General features: G+C 48.6%; 1 protein-coding gene across 3 annotated transcripts in view; it reads left to right on the plus strand.

Annotated features, from left to right (window-relative positions):
• ctnna2 (catenin (cadherin-associated protein), alpha 2) overlaps positions 1-17,688 on the plus strand; it is a 1,959,617-nt gene that overhangs the window by 1,893,097 nt on the left and 48,832 nt on the right. For all 3 annotated transcript variants that reach the window (XM_072497636.1, XM_072497638.1, XM_072497639.1), the window contains one exon: positions 63-197. In XM_072497636.1, the coding sequence (XP_072353737.1) occupies positions 63-197 (135 nt within the window). The remainder of the gene's footprint in view (positions 1-62; positions 198-17,688) is intronic.

Consider the following 17,688-nt stretch of genomic DNA (forward strand, 5'->3'; position numbering starts at 1 on the left):
GTGTTTTGAGTTGAAAATGAACAAAAAGAAAGCTAACCTGGCTGTTGGCTGTTTTCTTTCAGTGTCCCGATTCGGCCTGTAAGCAAGATTTGTTGGCCTACCTGCAGCGCATTGCACTCTACTGTCACCAGCTTAACATCTGCAGCAAAGTGAAGGCGGAAGTCCAAAACCTGGGAGGAGAGTTGATTGTATCTGGGGTAAGCAGCAATTAACTACAGAGTTTGAGAATTCCAAAGGTATAAAGTATCTCAATACCACTTCTTTCATGCTCCCTGGCATGTGCTGTTGAATATTCGTTTCTTAATAGCGTATTCTTCTGTTCACACTTCATTAGGCAATGATGCTCCTTTTTTTGTTAATGTACATCTGTGACAGATAAAATATATATATATATTTAGCTATTGCTGTGACCTCATTAAAAATCTGCCTGAGGAATATTAAATTGAGGAAACCGAAGTTGTCTTGTATTTCATTCCACGCCACCGCTGTGGGACTATTTTGTTTTTCCCTTCCAGTGATGGATGTTCCAGAACCACAATAGCTCATATGTGACAAAATCTGAGAAACGTTATTTAAATCATTCTTGCAACAAAGAAAATGTGTTATTTATACTAGTGTGAGGCCAGTGAAGGAATCAGAGAAAGATCAATGCTGCAGCACTGTAATGGCACAACATAACTTACAGCTACTTTGCTCAGAGCTGTTGGAGGACAGAGGTATGCCTCCACTGATACCGGCACTGATAGTCAGTGTGCATTTCAAAATTTTAAATGAACCTTCAGCTGACCTGTCCCGGGATCAGGTTACAAAGCCAGTCCACACTGATAGGATGGACACTTCTCCACGTACTGCTTGGAAGAGGGAACAAGCTACCATTTATGTAGCGACTTTTACAACCTTAGGGCACCCACAAATTGGGTGGATACTTGAAGAGAACCAATTTGCAGAGTTAAGAGAAAAGGCTAAGGCTAATTGGGCACCTTTTTCAAAGAGCCAGCAAAGACCTGGCGGGCCGAATGGCCTGCTGTAAAGCGTCATGATTTTATGGATGTATTTCCCAGGGTTTTTGATGTGTGCTTGCCGACGTGGCGGAATGTGGCTGCCAATTGCACATAGCTCAGTCCCACAAACAGTAATGAGGTAATTGATCAATTAATCAATTAATTCAGGGAAGGATAAATGTCGCTAGGCCCCTGGGAGAGCTCCCCTGCATTTTTTAGTAATAGAGCCAGGGAATCTTTAAATTTACCAGAGAGAGCAGTCAGGATCTCAGATTAATGTTTCAATCTAAAGGTGGCACCCCTAGCTGTGCAGCACTGCTTCAGCGCAGCACTGAAGTGTCAGTCAAGACCATGAGCTCTTCTCTCTGGAGTGGAGCTTGAACCCGCAGCCATCTGAGAGTGCTACCCATTGAGCCAAGGCTGGCGCTCAACACATTATGAAAGGATCCAGTGTTAACACTGAGCTTTTTCTCAGCAATTCTTACTGTGAGTGTTCCTAAATTGTTATCAAGTGGCTCTAAATTTGGCAATCTCGGTCAAAGAAGCTGTATGGTGGCTGATGTTGGAAATGAAAAAGTATTGTATTCTGTGGGGGCGGACGTGCATACCACTGAGATGGAACAAGGTGCATTTTTTTTGCTGTGTGCAAACGTGCTTTAGCTGACCTGGGGGCACTCAGTACACTGGGTGATGAGCACTGAATTTCCAAACAGAACCCTTCCATCCTTCAGTTCCAAGTGAAGCCGGAAATCCCTTCTCTCACCAGACTGAGTGCTTTTTCAATGTCAGTTTAAGTCTATTGTGGCAGAGGAGCAGAATACAGCCAAGTGATTTTGTATGCAGCTCACAGAAATGCAAATTTCAGCTGTAGACACACGTCTTCTCCTCAAACTTACATACAGCTGGGACCTGCATTCATCCGAGGTGAATGCCAACAGCAACTTCAAACATTGAAGGCTTCTGTCTGGATCTTCTGCGTGAAACTTGTATTGTACTATTCAAAAGGACCACGCTGCTCATTCATGTCACATAGTATCGGCGCAAACCCTGAAATTTTCCCCTTTGAATGTATTTGGTCTTTCCGTATTCTCATTCTTATCCTTGCTGCTGGGATAGGGCTCCAAGGGTGCTAGCTAGCCTCAGGTAGTTGGCTCCAAGTGGTGATTGTTTGGGAATAGATCCAGATACCGAGTGTTGGCTGGCTGCTTTTACCCATGGAGGACTTCACAGCCTGCCTGGACTCAGCCAAAATCTGCATGCACAGGATCATAGGCTGGAATTTTGTGCTCCCTATCGAGTCGGGCGAGTTCGACAACAGGAGTGGAAAACATTGTGAGAAGGCCAAAGTCACATTCCACGTCGGCATAAAGGTGATTGCACCGCTCCGTGATGGACGGGACACACTTCCTGACTTTCAACGTCAGGGACATCATTTAAACATATTAACATTTCATTATCTGGTCCCTCTGTCTGAATCATCCTCCCATCCCGACCCCATCAGAAACTCCTTCCATGCAGGCATGATGGCAGAATGGCGTGAAACCGAACCTCCGAAGAGAGCTCACGTCAGTGGGCACTGGCTCGGCATTGTCCCTGGTGCCATCGCAGGTACTTCCCCCAGCATTTCCCGCGTCTGCCCACAAACGTCTCACCAACCTCTGACATGATTTTATGGGTGCTGAGAGCAACAGGTTGGTCACCTGCCTGCAGCCCATTTGAGGCCCTTAAATGAGCAATTCAGGCCCAATTAAGGGCTTCGTCCTGCTGCCATCAATCGGGGCACAGGCCTCGACCTCCTGTTAAATCAGTGTGTAGTCCCAGCAGGTTAACCCTTGTAAGTTGCTTGTCAGTGAAAAGGAAGAGCATCCTCCCAAGGCACCTGAAACAATCCGAGCAGTCCCTCCACCCCACTCCAGCCATCCCCACATCTCTTGCCCGCACTCACCTCCACCCCTGCCCTGTGCAACATACAACTCCCCACCCCTTCCCACCTGTCTCCTTGTAGGTTACGGCAGTGTTCTTCAAACTTTTTTTCCGGGGACCCATTTTTACCAACTGGCCAACCTTCGGGACCCAATCCGGCCGACCTTCGGGACCCAACCCGCCCGACCTTTGCGACCCACGCCGGCCAAACTGAGCGACCCACCATTTTCTCTTACCTTGTTTGCTGCTGATAAAAATGGAGGAAATGGTTTTGGGTCCCTTTGGCCCTCGTACACACTCCTCCAATAGAACCTGTTGTATGAAGGTGAAGCCTTCCGGTGTCGGAAAGTATGGAGTCTCCATCTGTCCAAAGTTCTGCATTTTTTTCCTGTAAAATCTTATCAAATAAACCCCCCCCCCGAACTTGTAAAATAAAATGAATAAAATAAATGAAAAAAAAAATTAAATGAATAAAATAAATGAATAAAATCCCCGAACTTGTAAAACAAAAAGCTGCGACCGTTTAAAAAAATAGCGGCAGCGCACGGGCGCGCATGCGTAATGCGGCCAAATTTGTTTTACACGTTCGCTGTCATTTTAAAGGCCACTTGCAGCCGGCGTTATTAAAAGCCGGCTGCTGCGCGGGGATTTGCGCGATCGGGAGCGCCGCGAAGGACGGCTCCGCGACCCTCCCGACACCCGCCCGCGACCCACCTGCGGGTCGTGCCCCCGAGTTTGAAGAACACTGGGTTACGGCACTTCAGGTGCATATCTAAGCATTTTTTAAACGTGATGAGGGTCTCTGCCTCCACCATCATTTAAGACAATGAGTTCCAGACACTCTTCACGCTCTGGATTAAAACTTTCTCCTCAACTGCCTCTCACCCTTCTGCCCGTTACTTTAAATCATGGCTATTGATCTCTCTGCTAATGGAAGAAGATCCTTCACCATCCACTCTGTCTGGGCTCTAATCGTTTTACACATCGCTATTAAATATCCAGCCACCTGAGCCAATCCAATCTTTCCTTATATTGAGTCTGTGGTTGCAAAGCTTTTGTATTTTTGGAGACAGACACTAATCAAAAAGAGAAACCAAAAGGGGAAAGCAAAAAGCAAAGGTTTGTAAGGAGAGTAAGACTGAAACTGAGTTTGAAAACCAAAGCCTCTGGGGAGACTGAAACGGGTTAAAATCATGTAAAAGGACACAGAGCTCTCAGACCTCAGTAGAAGTTGATGAGTCCAGTGGTGCTGTCCAGGCAAGCTGAAGAACACAGGGTCCAGATCCAGTGGCTGAGAATAGGTTGTTATATGTTTTAATTGCTGTGAAATGAAGAGTCTAAAGTTCTTGTTCCTTTTCACCAAACACCATTTATTTCACTTCCACAGCCTCTGCACAAAACTCTTAACAACACACCAGCTGACAGAGGCCACCTGAAGCCCCTTTACATATCAGTGTCAATTAATGGATACTTAACATAAATGAGACAACTAATTGCAATGTCTCTTAACCCATTACTTAACATAGGTTGCTGCAGCAGCTTCTATGAACCAACTATAACGGGCGCAATTCAACAGGAAAAAAAACCTGTGTCCAGTTTTGGATGCGTTTAGTGGATAGCTGCAGCATTGAGAAATACCCCACGATTCAACGGCATTTTGCCATTTTTATTTGACCTGGAAGAGTTTCTCTCCGCCCAGGCCACACATGAGTCATTTCCTGTTGGCGAATCCAGCAGGAAAGGCTCCTTGCATTTCGGGACACCATTTTGTCTTGCCTACCCCCACATGACCTTGGGGAATCCCCTGGGAACACCCCCTCATCCCCCCGCCCCCCTGGGCCTGATCCCTGGCAGTGCTAACTTGGAACCCTGGCACCTGGCAGAGCACCTGTCTGGCAGTGCCACTCTGGCCGCTGTCAGAGCACCCAGATGGCAGTGACAAGGTGCACGGGTGCCAGATGGAGTGTCAGGGTGCCACCCTGCCTTATACCCGACCACCCAGGGGTCTCTAATGCCCCCCCCCAATCAGTTGCCATTAGGGCTGGTCCAAGTTGGTGAAAACCACCACTAAACGTCACCCTGGCGAGGTCTCCCAGGCACGGCCGTTAGGTCCCAGGCAACGTGGGAATCCCTCAAGTGCATATTTAAGTGAGCTCAATCACTCATTTAAATATGCAGATCTGGATCACACCCAGCGAGGGCGAGATCTAGATCACGATGTCTCGTCAGATTTCATTGAATCTCGCGACGGGTTTCGAGCATCGAAGATCTCGCGAGAGGCCTCTCGCAAGATTCAACGACCTCATCCCGACACCAAGTCGGACATGACAAGGCCGCTGAATCGCGCCCAACATTGGTGAATCTACTCCATCCATACTGAGTTGAAGGGTTTCTGTGGCTGTGTTCTATTATTCCCGTGGAAGGAGGCTTAGTTGTGCACTGTTATTGAACAAAGAACAAAGAAATGTACAGCACAGGAACAGGCCCTTCGGCCCTCCAAGCCTGCGCCGACCATGCTGCCCACCTAAACTAATATCTTCCACACTTCCAGGGTCCTTATCCTTCTATTCCCATCCTATTCATGTATTTGTCAAGATGCCCCTTAAACATCACTATCGTCCCTGCTTCCACCATCTCCTCCGGCAGCGAGTTCCAGGCACCCATTATCCTCTGTGTAAAAAACCTGCCTTGCACATCTCCTCTAAACCTTGCCCCTCACACCTTAAACCTATGCCCCCGAGTAGTTGACCCCTCTACCCTGGGAAAAAGCCTCTGACTATCCACTCTGTCTATGCCCCTCATAATTTTGTAGACCTCTATCAGGTTGCCCCTCAACCTCCTTTGTTTCAGTGAGAACAAACCGAGTTTATTCAACCTCTCCTCATAGCTAATGCCCTCCATACCAGGCAACATTCTGGTAAATCTCTTCTGCACCCTCTCTAAAGCCTCCACATCCTTCTGGTAGTGTGGCGACCAGAATTGAACACTATACTCCAAGTGTGGCTCACTAAGGTTCTATACAGCTGCAACATGACTTGCCAATTTTTGTACACAATGCCCCGGCCAATGAAGGCAAGCATGCGTATTGGCTGAGGATCAGGTTACAAAATAGACGAAAAAGGGCTGAAATGTGTGATGAAGACAGATTTTGAAAAGCTTTGTGGCTGCCTTCAGTGACCGATACATTGTGTGGACTGCTGATCCAATTAGGAAGATCTGTCTTAGTTGCAAATGCCATTTAGTGTATAAAGCATAGTATATAAATGACTGCAATTTGCCTGTTAATTCGTGTTTAATTAATGTTGACTGGGTTTCACAGTATCGGTGATTATCTAAGACCACATGCAGGGTGCGGTCTCACAAGAGAAGCATCAAGTGCAGTAGCGATAGAGACTTGCCGGGTGCTTGCTGACGACCGACCCAGCAAGACTGCGACCAGTAACGTCAATTAGGGCTGGTAATGATCTCCCACGGGCTTCACAGCAGCAATGGCTGTTCCCCCAGCTGAGTTGCTTGGACCAAGCCCGACAGCTCCCCATTAACGTGGGGGAGCAGAACATAAACCGCTCAGTTCAAGCAAACCCCTGACAGCATGTAGCCATGCAGACCCTCTCCACGTTTCTGAGAGGCCGACCTGGTCAGGCTGTTGGCCGCGGTGGAGCCGAGACCCAAAGAGGTCAGATGGTCAGTCACAGGTCTGCCAGTGCAACCTGGGAGGCAGTAGCAGCAGCCGTTGGCTCGGGGAGCGTTACAAGGAGGACATCAGTCCCGTGTCCTAAGAAGCTGAACAACCTTCATCAGGCCGCACAGGTCAATTGGCATCAGTCCACTGTCACCAGTCCCACGTACCACCCCCAGACCTCCCCCACCCCCTGTAAAGACCTGGAATTGGAGAGGGTTAGAGACCGATAATCAATTATGGCTTCCACCCCGAGACCTTCGAGTTACCGAAGCCTCCCTCACCCTTACGTTCCCCGCCTTCTCTTAGGGTGCCATCCAACAAACCAGTTGTGCTGGGGGACCTCTACCTGGACACGCACCCACTGCCACAGTCAGGGCCCAGGACACTGGACCCCAGACCCCTGCCGAGAATATTACTTGGACCGGACTCAGGTTCCCTCCCCGATCACACACACACACCCTCTGGCACACACCCTCTGGTCGCAGGCATATCCCCAGTGCTGAGGCCCAGCACTCAGGTGTTTGCTTGTAGACTGCTGCCTCCGTGGTATTGACGCCTCCGAGTTTCAACAAAAGTGTTCATGCCTGACAATTTGATTGGGATGCTGGGCAACAACACTCACCTGGGACATGGCACATGTACAAGCGGAATTCCACTCAAGAGCTATGAAGTGCTCATATCACTAACAATGCCAATTCCCTATTGGCAATAGCCTTCAGCTGTGCAGCCAGATGCTGCTCATGGTCAGAGGGAGAAAATGGCCTTCTCCATATTACCACGGACAATGTGGTTTATTTGGAGTTCCAGAAGGCTTTCGACAAAGTCCCACATAAGAGATTAGTGTGTAAAATGAAAGCACAAGGGATTGGGGGAAGTGTATTCGGATGCATAGAAAACTGGTTGTCAGGCAGGAAAGATAGAAACAAAGAAAATAGGAGCAGGAGGAGGCCATTCGGCCCTTCGAGCCTACTCCGCATTCATTATGTTCCACGGCTGATCAACCAACTCAATAGCCGGATCCCACCTTTCCCCCCATACCCTTTGATCCCCTTGACCCCAAGTGCTATACCTAACTGCTTCTTGAAAACAGGCCTTAATTGCTTTTTGTGGTAGTGAATTCCACAGCCGACCACTCTCTGGGTGAAGAAATTTCTCCTCATCACTTTCCTAATCGGTCTACCGTGTATCCTCAGACTGAGTCTCCTGGTTCTGGATACACCCACCATCGGGACCTCCTTCTTGTACCTACCCAGTCTCATCCTCTAAAGAAAGAACGTCCTTCCTCAGATCAGGAGACCAAAACTGCACATAATATTCCAGGTGTGGCCTCGCCACGGCCCTGCATAATTGCAGTAAAACATCCCTGCACCTGTACTCGAATCCTCTCGCTTTGAAGCCCAACATACCAGTTGCCTTCTTTACCTTCAGGGGATACCTACACATTCCCCTCTCCTAATTTATGGCCATTCAAATAATGGTCTGCCTTCCTTTTTTGCTACCGAAGTAGAAAACTTCACATTTATCCAAATTACACTTCATCTGCTATGTATTTGCCCACTCACTCAACTTGTCCAAATCACACTGAAGTATCTCTGCAACCTCCTCACAGCTAACCTTCCCACCCAGATTTGTGTCATCAGCATATTTGGAGACATTATATTTTGTTCCCTCATATAAATTATTATAATATTTATAATAGCTGGGGCCCTAGCGCCAATCATGCAGTGCCCCACTAGTCACTACCTATCATTTGGAAAATGACTTGTTTATTCCTCCTCTTTGTTTCCTGTCTGCCATCCAGTTGTTTAACCATCTCAATCACTATCCCTAATCCCATGCCTTTAAATTTACACACTAATCTCTCATGTGGGATTTTGTCAAAATTTGTTATTTGTTTGTTATATTTGGTTGTTTGCTTGTTTCTTATTTACAGCACAGAATGAGGCCATTCAGCCCACCGTATCTGCACCGGCTCCCAAAAGAACATCCTAGCTAGTGTCATTCCCCAGCCCTATCTCCGTAGCCCTCAAAATTCATCACTTTCAAATATATCCAGCTCTCTTTTGAAACTTCCTACAGAATCCACCTCCACCACTCTCCCAGGCAGCGCATTCCAAACCCCAACAATTCTCTGAGTAAAGAAGTTTCTTGACACCTCACTCCTAGCTCTCTTGCTGACCGTCTTGAAATTGTGAATGGCCCCCTGTACCATGGTACTGAGGTCAGTTTGCTCATCCTCCCTGCAGTCCCCATTCTGGTCTACACAGGGAGAAAGAATTTCAAACCTGTTGGTCAAGGTCAAGGGCTGAGGCTCTTGCAACCCAACTCTGGGGTCCCTCTATCTACCTCACTCGCAGCCACACCCTCCTGTCCCTGAGCACTGGCCGAATTCAAGGTATTTAATCTAAGGGGTGTGACTGCCTCCTGAAACACAGCATCCAGGTATCTCTCCCCCTCCTTGATGTATTGTATCGTCCGAAGCTCAGACTCAAGCAGAGATCCTCAAGCAACCAAACTTACTGCAAATGTGCTCACTGGGAACCACAATTGGGTCTACCAGTTCCCACATCATGAAGGAACATCACATCACCTGGCCCTCCCTCGATAGCACAGTGGTTAACACTGCTGCTTCGAGACTTCCGGGTGCGGCGATGACCAGCTGAGTCGCACGTTTCGGCAGCTCCCGTTGGAACGGACTTTTGGGCTCTTGATAGAAGCCCCAACGGCAATTTTTAACGGCCAAAATCACTGTGCGGTGAAATAGAAGGGAATCCCCCCGGATATATATGGAAAAAGGAGAGGATAGCGGCCGGATTGCAGTGGATCCTTTGGAGCAGCGGCAAGGAAGGGAAGCTCGAAGCAAGACGGCGTCAGAAGGTGGCCGTTTGGTATGGGGCCCGGAGCAACAAGAGTTCCTGCGGCGCTGTGTGGAAGAGCTGAAGAAGGAGGTGTTGGCCCCGATGCTACAGGCGATTGAAGGGCTAAAGGAGGCGCAGAGGACCCAGGAGCTGGAGCTTCGGGTCGTGAAGGCAAAGGCTGCTGAAAATGAAGATGAAATACAGGGCCTGGTGGTGAAGACAGAGACGCACGAGGCACAGCACAAAAGGTGTGTGGAGAGGTTAGAAGCCCTGGAGAATAATTCGAGGAGGAAGAATTTAAGAGTCCTGGGTCTTCCCGAAGGCGCAGAGGGGGCGGACGTCGGGGCATATGTGAGCACGATGCTTCACTCGCTAATGGGATTGGAGGCCCCAACGGGCCCTTTGGAGGTGGAGGGAGCTTATCGAGTTCTGGCGCGAAGACCAAAGGCTGGAGAAATACCTCGCGCCATCGTGGTGAGATTTCACCGCTACAACGACAGAGAGAGGGTCCTAAGATGGGCGAAGAAAACTCGGAACTGTAGGTGGGAGAACGCGGTGATCCGCGTATACCAGGATTGGAGTGCGGAGGTGGCGAGAAGGAGGGCAAGTTTCAATCGGGCTAAGGCGGTGCTTCACAAAAAGAAGGTTAAATTTGGACTGTTGCAACTGGCGAGACTGTGGGTCACACATCACCCTCGGCCCCTCACTGTGCGAGGCCCCCTCCTTCCTGATGATTTTTCAATTTGTTAATTTTTCAATTCTGTAACTTTTCTCTCTTCCCCTCGTTGCGGGGGGGGGAGGAGGATGAGGAACTGTGGGCGCAGGTGGGAAGGAAAGGGGAAGGAGAAGGGAACTGCGCCATTAGGGGCGGGGCCGAGTGGGAAACGCGCGCTTTGCTCCCGCGCTATGGTAATTATGGCGGGAACAGGGGCGCAGGAAGGAGGGGGCCTCGCACAGTGAGGGGCCGAGGGCAAACGGGGAAGCCGAGGTCAGCCAGAGTTCGCTGACTTCTGGGAGCAACATGGGGGGTGTAACTACGCTAGAGGGGGATCTTGCGGAGTGGGGGGGGGGGAGTTAACTGGGTTGCTGCTGCTAAGGGGAATGGGGAGCTGTTATGGGGCGGGGTGGTCGAGATGGGAGGGCACCGTCGGTGGGATATACGGGTACGTGGGAACCGGGTGAGGAGCTGGGTTAAAAAAGGGGATGGCTAGTCGACAAGGGGGGCGGTAAAGAGCCCCCCAACCTGGCTGATCACGTGGAACGTGAGAGGGCTGAATGGGCCGATTAAAAGGGCACGGGTACTCGCACACCTAAAGAAATTAAAGGCAGATGTGGCTATGTTGCAGGAGACGCACCTGAAACTGACAGACCAGGTTAGACTACGTAAAGGATGGGTGGGGCAGGTGTTTCATTCGGGTTGAGATGCGAAGCATAGGGGGGTGGCTATTTTAGTGGGGAAACGGGTACTGTTTGAGGCAAAGACCATAGTGGCAGACAGTGGGGGTAGATACGTGATGGTGAGTGGCAGATTGCAAGGGGAGGCGGTGGTTCTGGTGAAGGTATACGCCCCGAACTGGGATGATACAAACTTCATGAGGCGTATGTTGGGGCGTATCCCGGACCTGGAGGCGGGAAAGTTGGTAATGGGGGGAGACTTCAATACGGTGCTTGATCCAGGGCTGGACCGGTCAAGGTCCAGGACCGGGAGGAGGCCGGCAGCGGCCAAGGTGCTTAAGGACTTCATGGAGCAGATGGGAGGAGTAGACCCCTGGAGATTTATTAGGCCTAGGAGTAAGGAGTTCTCATTTTTCTCCCATGTTCACAAGGTATATTCACAGATAGACTTTATTGTCTTGGGAAGGGCACTGATTCCGAAGGTGACAGGGACGGAGTATACGGCCATAGCCATCTCGGACCACACTCCACATTGGGTAGATCTGGAGGTAGGAGAGGTAAAAGAACAGCACCCACTCTGGAGAATGGATATGGGCTTATTGGCGGATGAGGGGGTATGTCTAAGGGTGAGGGGGTGTATTGAAAGGTACTTGGAGCTGCATGACAACGGAGAGGTTCAGGTGGGAGTGGTCTGGGAGGCGTTGAAGGCGGTGGTCAGAGGGGAACTGATATCCATAAGGGCACATAAAGGGAAGCAAGAGAGTAAAGAAAGGGAGCGATTGTTGAGAGAACTTCTGAGGGTGGACAGGCAATATGCAGAGGCACTGGAGGAGGGACTGTACAGGGAAAGACAAAGGTTACATGTGGAATTTGACCTGCTGACCACGGGTAAGGCAGAGGCACAGTGGAGGAGGGCACAGGGTGTACAGTATGAGTATGGAGAGAAGGCGAGTCGGCTACTGGCCCAACAATTGAGGAAGAGGGGAGCGGCGAGGGAGATAGGTGGGGTGAGAGATGAGGAGGGAGAGATGGAACGGGGAGCGGAGAGAGTGAACGGGGTGTTCAAGGCATTCTATGAGAGGTTGTATAAGGCTCAGCCCCCGGAAGGGAAGGAGGGAATGATGCATTTCCTGGATCAGCTGGAATTCCCGAAGGTGGAGGAGCAGGAGAGGACGGGACTGGGAGCACAGATTGAGGTGGAAGAGGTGGTAAAGGGGATTGGGAGCATGCAGGCGGGGAAGGCCCCGGGATCGGATGGGTTCCCGGTGGAATTTTATAGGAAATATATGGACCTACTGGCCCCGCTTTTGACGAGAACCTTTAATGAGGCCAGGGAAAGGGGGAAGTTGCTCCCGACTATGTCGGAGGCGACGATATCGTTACTTTTGAAGAAGGAAAAAGACCCGCTGCAGTGTGGGTCCTACAGGCCCATTTCCCTTTTGAACGTAGATGCTAAGCTCCTGGCCAAGGTGATGGCGACGAGGATAGAGGATTGTGTCCCGGGGGTGGTCCACGAGGATCAAACTGGGTTCGTTAAGGGGAGACAGCTGAACACGAACATACGGAGGCTGTTAGGGGTGATGATGATGCCCACACCAGAGGGGGAGGCGGAGATAGTGGTGGCGATGGATACCGAGAAAGCATTCGATAGAGTGGAGTGGGACTACCTGAGGGAAGTGTTGAGGAGATTTGGTTTTGGAGAAGGGTTTATTGGATGGGTACAGCTGCTATATGGGGCCCCGGTGGCAAGTGTGATCACGAACAGGCAGAGGTCTGACTACCGTCTTTATCGAGGGACGAGGCAGGGGTGTCCCCTGTCTCCGTTACTGTTTGCATTGGCAATTGAGCCCCTGGCCATAGCACTGAGGGGCTCCAGGAAGTGGAGGGGAGTACTCAGGGGAGGAGAAGAACACCGGGTATCATTGTATGCAGATGATTTATTGCTGTATGTTGCGGACCCAGTGGAGGGGATGCCTGAGATAATGCAGACACTCAGGGAGTTTGGGGAATTCTCGGGGTACAAATTGAATATGGGGAAGAGTGAGTTGTTTGTGGTGCATCCGGGGGAGCAGAGTAGGGGAATAGATGATTTACCGCTGAGGAAGGTAACAAGAGATTTCCGGTACTTAGGAATTCAGATAGCCAGGAGTTGGGGAACCTTACATAGGCTTAATCTAACACGATTGGTGGAACAGATGGAGGAGGATTTTAAGAGATGGGACATGGTGCCCCTGTCACTGGTGGGTAGGATGCAGGCGGTCAAAATGGTAGTCCTCCCGAGATTCCTTTTTGTGTTTCAGTGCCTCCCGGTGATGGTCACGAAGGCTTTTTTCAAGAAAATCGAGAAAAGTGTCATGAGTTTTGTGTGGGCTGGGAAGACCCCGAGAGTGAGGAGGGGTTTTTTGCAGCGTAGCAGGGATAGGGGGGGACTGGCACTACCGAGCTTAAGTGAGTACTACTGGGCCGCCAATATCTCAATGGTGTGTAAGTGGATGGGAGAAGGGGAGGGAGCGGCGTGGAAGAGATTGGAGATGGCGTCCTGCAAAGGAACCAGCCTACAAGCACTGGCGACAGCGCCGTTGCCGTTCTCCCCGAAGAAATACACCACAAGTCCAGTGGTGGTGGCAACACTGAAAATTTGGGGGCAGTGGAGACGGCATAGAGGAATGACGGGAGCCTCGGTGCGGTCCCCGATAAGAAATAATCATAGGTTTGTCCCGGGGAGAATAGATGGGGGATTTAGAGCATGGCAGAGAGCTGGGATTGTGCAACTGAGGGATCTGTTCTTAGACGGGACGTTTGCGAGTCTGGGAGCGCTGACGGAAAAATATGGGTTGCCCCAAGAGAATGCATTTCGGTACATGCAACTGAGGGCTTTTGCGAGGCAACAGGTGAGGGAATTCCCGCAGCTCCCGACGCAGGAGATTCAGGATAGAGTGATTTCGGGGGCATGGGTGGGGGATGGTAGGGTGTCGGATATATACAGGGAAATGAGAGACGAGGGGGAGATCATGGTGGATGAGCTGAAGGGAAAATGTGAAGAAGAGCTTGGGGAAGAGATTGAAGAGGGGCTGTGGGCAGATGCCCTAAGTAGGGTAAACTCTTCGTCCTCGTGCGCCAGGCTTAGCCTGATACAATTCAAGGTTTTGCACAGGGCGCATATGACTGGAGCAAGGCTCAGTAAATTTTTCGGGGTAGAGGATAGGTGTGGGAGATGCTCGAGAAGCCCAGCAAACCATACCCACATGTTTTGGTCATGCCCGGCACTGCAGGGGTTCTGGGTGGGGGTGGCGAATGTGCTTTCGAAGGTGGTGGGGGTCGAGCCAAGCTGGGGGTTGGCTATATTTGGGGTTGAAGAAGAGCCGGGAGTGCAGGAGGCGAGAGAGGCTGATGTTTTGGCCTTTGCGTCCCTAGTAGCCCGGCGAAGGATATTGCTTATGTGGAAGGAAGCCAAACCTCCGGGCGTGGAGACCTGGATAAATTACATGGCAGGGTTTATAAAACTAGAACGGATAAAGTTTGCACTAAGGGGTTCGGTTCAAGGGTTCACCAGGCGGTGGCAACCGTTCATTAACTACCTCGCAGAACGATAAAGGAAATGGGAAGGTAACAGCAGCAACCCAGGGAGGGGGGGAGGGGGGGTCCTCAGGGGTGTTTTTGTATAGATATTTGTACTTGGTTATGTATATTGGATTGTTTGATTTTATTATTTGGGAGAGTTATTTTTGTTATGGCAGTTGCCATTTAGTTTATATATTATTTATTTATTTGTTAAAAACGGTCACTGTTATTTATATTGTTTGTAAAAAGGGAAAAACCTTTGCACTGTTTTGTTTGGCCGAAAAATTTGAATAAAATATATATATTTTTTAAAAAACACTGCTGCTTCACAGCTACAGAGTCCCAGGTTCAATTCATGAACTGTCTGTGCGGAGTCTGCACGTTCTCCTTGTGTCTGCATGTGTTTCCTCCGGGTGCTCCGGTTTCCTCCCACAAGTCCCGAAAGACGTGTTGTTAGAAGAATTGGACATTCGGAATCCTCCCTCTGTGTACCCGAACAGGCGCTGGTATGTGGCGACGAGGGGCTTTTCACAGTAACTTCATTGCAGTGTTAATGTAAGCCTACTTGTGACAATAATAACGATTATTATTATTATTTTATTGAATTAGTTTCTAACTTGTTTTTAACATTTTTAAAACTATTTTATATCTCTCCTTATTACCTCAATCTGAAAGCAATTTATAATTAGTCATTTAAAATGGATTTTCAAATCCAGCACAGATTCCCTTTCAGCCTTCAAGTCACAGCCTTCCTGTGATGTCACCGTTCTTAAAACCTTCTGGATTTTGGGATACTTTCACATTTAACATTAGGGGCTGGTTTAGCACAGTGGACTAAACAGCTGGCTTGTAAAGCAGAACAATGTCAGCAGTGCGGGTTCAATTCCTGTACCGGCCTCCCCGAACACGCGCCGGAATGTGGCGATTAAGGGCTTTTCACAGTAACTTCATTGAAGCCTACTTGTGACAATAAGCGATTTTCATTTCTTAACAATAGTCAAAATTATTTTGTTTTAAACTGTGAAATCATTATTTTAGTAATAATTGGGAGTTTGTATTTCTCCTGATTTAAAAAAAGAAAGTTACTGGTCTCTGTTGGGATCCTACCAATCAATACCTCCATTCCTGGCAACACACCCACAAATCTCTTCTGTACCATCCCTCATGTGATCACATCCTTCCTGTAAATGTGGGACCAGACCTGTATTCAATACTCTAGCTGTGGCCTAATGAGTGCTTTATATAGTCCTGGCACATCCTCCCTAATCTTATATTCTGTACCTCAATTAATAAAGCTAGGATTCTTAACTGCCTTTTCCACCTTCAGGGATCAGTGGACATAAACGCCAAGGTTCCTGTGCTCCTCCACACTTCTCGGTATCCTACCATTTACTGTGTATTCCCTCGCCTTGCTTGTCCACCAAAATGCATTAACTCACACTCATCTGGATTGAATTCCATTTGCCAATTGTCTGCCTGTCTGGACAGTTTTTTGATAACATTCGAAAATTTACAGTTTTTTTCTTCACTGGGAACCACATAGTCAAATTTTGTATCATCTGAAAACCGCTTAATCATGCTCCAGTATTGAACCCTAAATAACTGAAAAATACCACAAATAGCAAGGGGATCGGGGTCACAGCAATGCAGATCCCCACTGAAAACAGCCTTGCAGTCACAAAAGTACCCAGCAACTATATTACCTTTTGCTTTCTGGTACTGAGTCAATTTTTGATTCATAGAATCATAGAATCATAGAAGTTTACAGCATGGAAACAGGCCCTTCGGCCCAACCAGTCCATGCCGCCCAGTTTTTACCATTAAGCTAGTCCCAGTTGCCCGCACTTGGCCCATAACCCTCTATACCAATCTTACCCATGTAACTATCTAAATGCTTTTTAAAAGACACAATTGTACCCGCCTCTACTACTACCTCTGGCAGCACATTCCAGACACTCACTACCCTCTGAGTGAAGAAATTGCCCCTCTGGGCCCTTCTGAATCTCTCCCCTCTCACCTTAAACCTATGCCCTCTAGTTTTAGACTCCCCTACCTTTGGGAAAAGATGTTGACTATCTACCTTATCTATGCCCCTCATTATTTTATAGACCTCTATAAGATCACCCCTAAGCCTCCTACGCTCCAGGGAAAAAAGGTCCCAGTCTATCCAGCCTCTCCTTATAACTCGATCCATCAAGTCTCGGTAACATCCTAGTAAATCTTTTCTGCACTCTTTCTAGTTTAATAATATCCTTTCTATAATAGGGTGACCAGAACTGCACACAGTATTCCAAGTGTGGCCGTACCAATGTCTTGTACAACTTCAACAAGACGTCCCAACTCCTGTATTCAATGTTCTGACCAATGAAACAAGCATGCCGAATGCCTTCTTCACCACCCTGTGCACTGTCATTTGTCCTTGGAATTTTACTTGTCTGACTGATCTCCCATGTGCCACTTTGTCAAAAGCCTTGCTAAAATCTATGTTGGGTACAACAAATGGCGGAGTCTGCACGTTCTCCCCGTGTCTGTGTGGATTTCCTCCAGTTGCTCTGGTTTCCTCCCACAAGTCCTGAAAGACGTGCTGTTAGGTAATCTGGACATGCTGAATTCTCCCTCCGTGTACCCAAACAGGTGCCGGAATGTGGCGACTAGGGACTTTTCACAGTAACTTCATTGCAGTGTTAATGTAAGCCAACTTGTGACAATAAAGATTCTTATAAATGTGCTACCCCCATCCATCTCCCTTGTTACCTCCTTAAAAATTCAATCAAGTTTGCCAGACAGAGCTTTTCTTCATCAAGTCCATGTTCATTGGATTGGATTGGATTTGTTTATTGTCACGTGTACCGAGGTACAGTGAAAAGTATTTTTCTGCGAGCAGCTCAACAGATCATTAAGTACATGGGAAGAAAAGGGAATAAAAGAAAATACATAATAGGGATAAGTTAAGTAAAAAGTGGATCTGTTGGGGAGAGCTCACAGAGAGTCACCTCGCTCCAGCGCCATCTTCTGAACCATCTTCATGGCCTTTAGTTGACCCAAAGCTTTCTAAATCGCAATTTAATTGTCACTCAGACTTCTTTCCAATTTGCCCACCACTGAAGTTAGCCTGATTGGCCTGGAATTCTTGTCTACCCTTTTCTTCCTTTTGAACAATGCTACAATCTTAGCAGTCCTCTAGTCCTCTGACATAACACTGTAATCAGAAAGAATTTGAAAGTAATGGTTTCCTCTGGTTTCCTCCCATAGTCCAAAGACGTGCAGG

The sequence above is a fragment of the Scyliorhinus torazame genome, chromosome 3 (assembly GCF_047496885.1).
Source record: "Scyliorhinus torazame isolate Kashiwa2021f chromosome 3, sScyTor2.1, whole genome shotgun sequence".
Taxonomy (NCBI): Eukaryota; Metazoa; Chordata; class Chondrichthyes; order Carcharhiniformes; family Scyliorhinidae; genus Scyliorhinus; species Scyliorhinus torazame.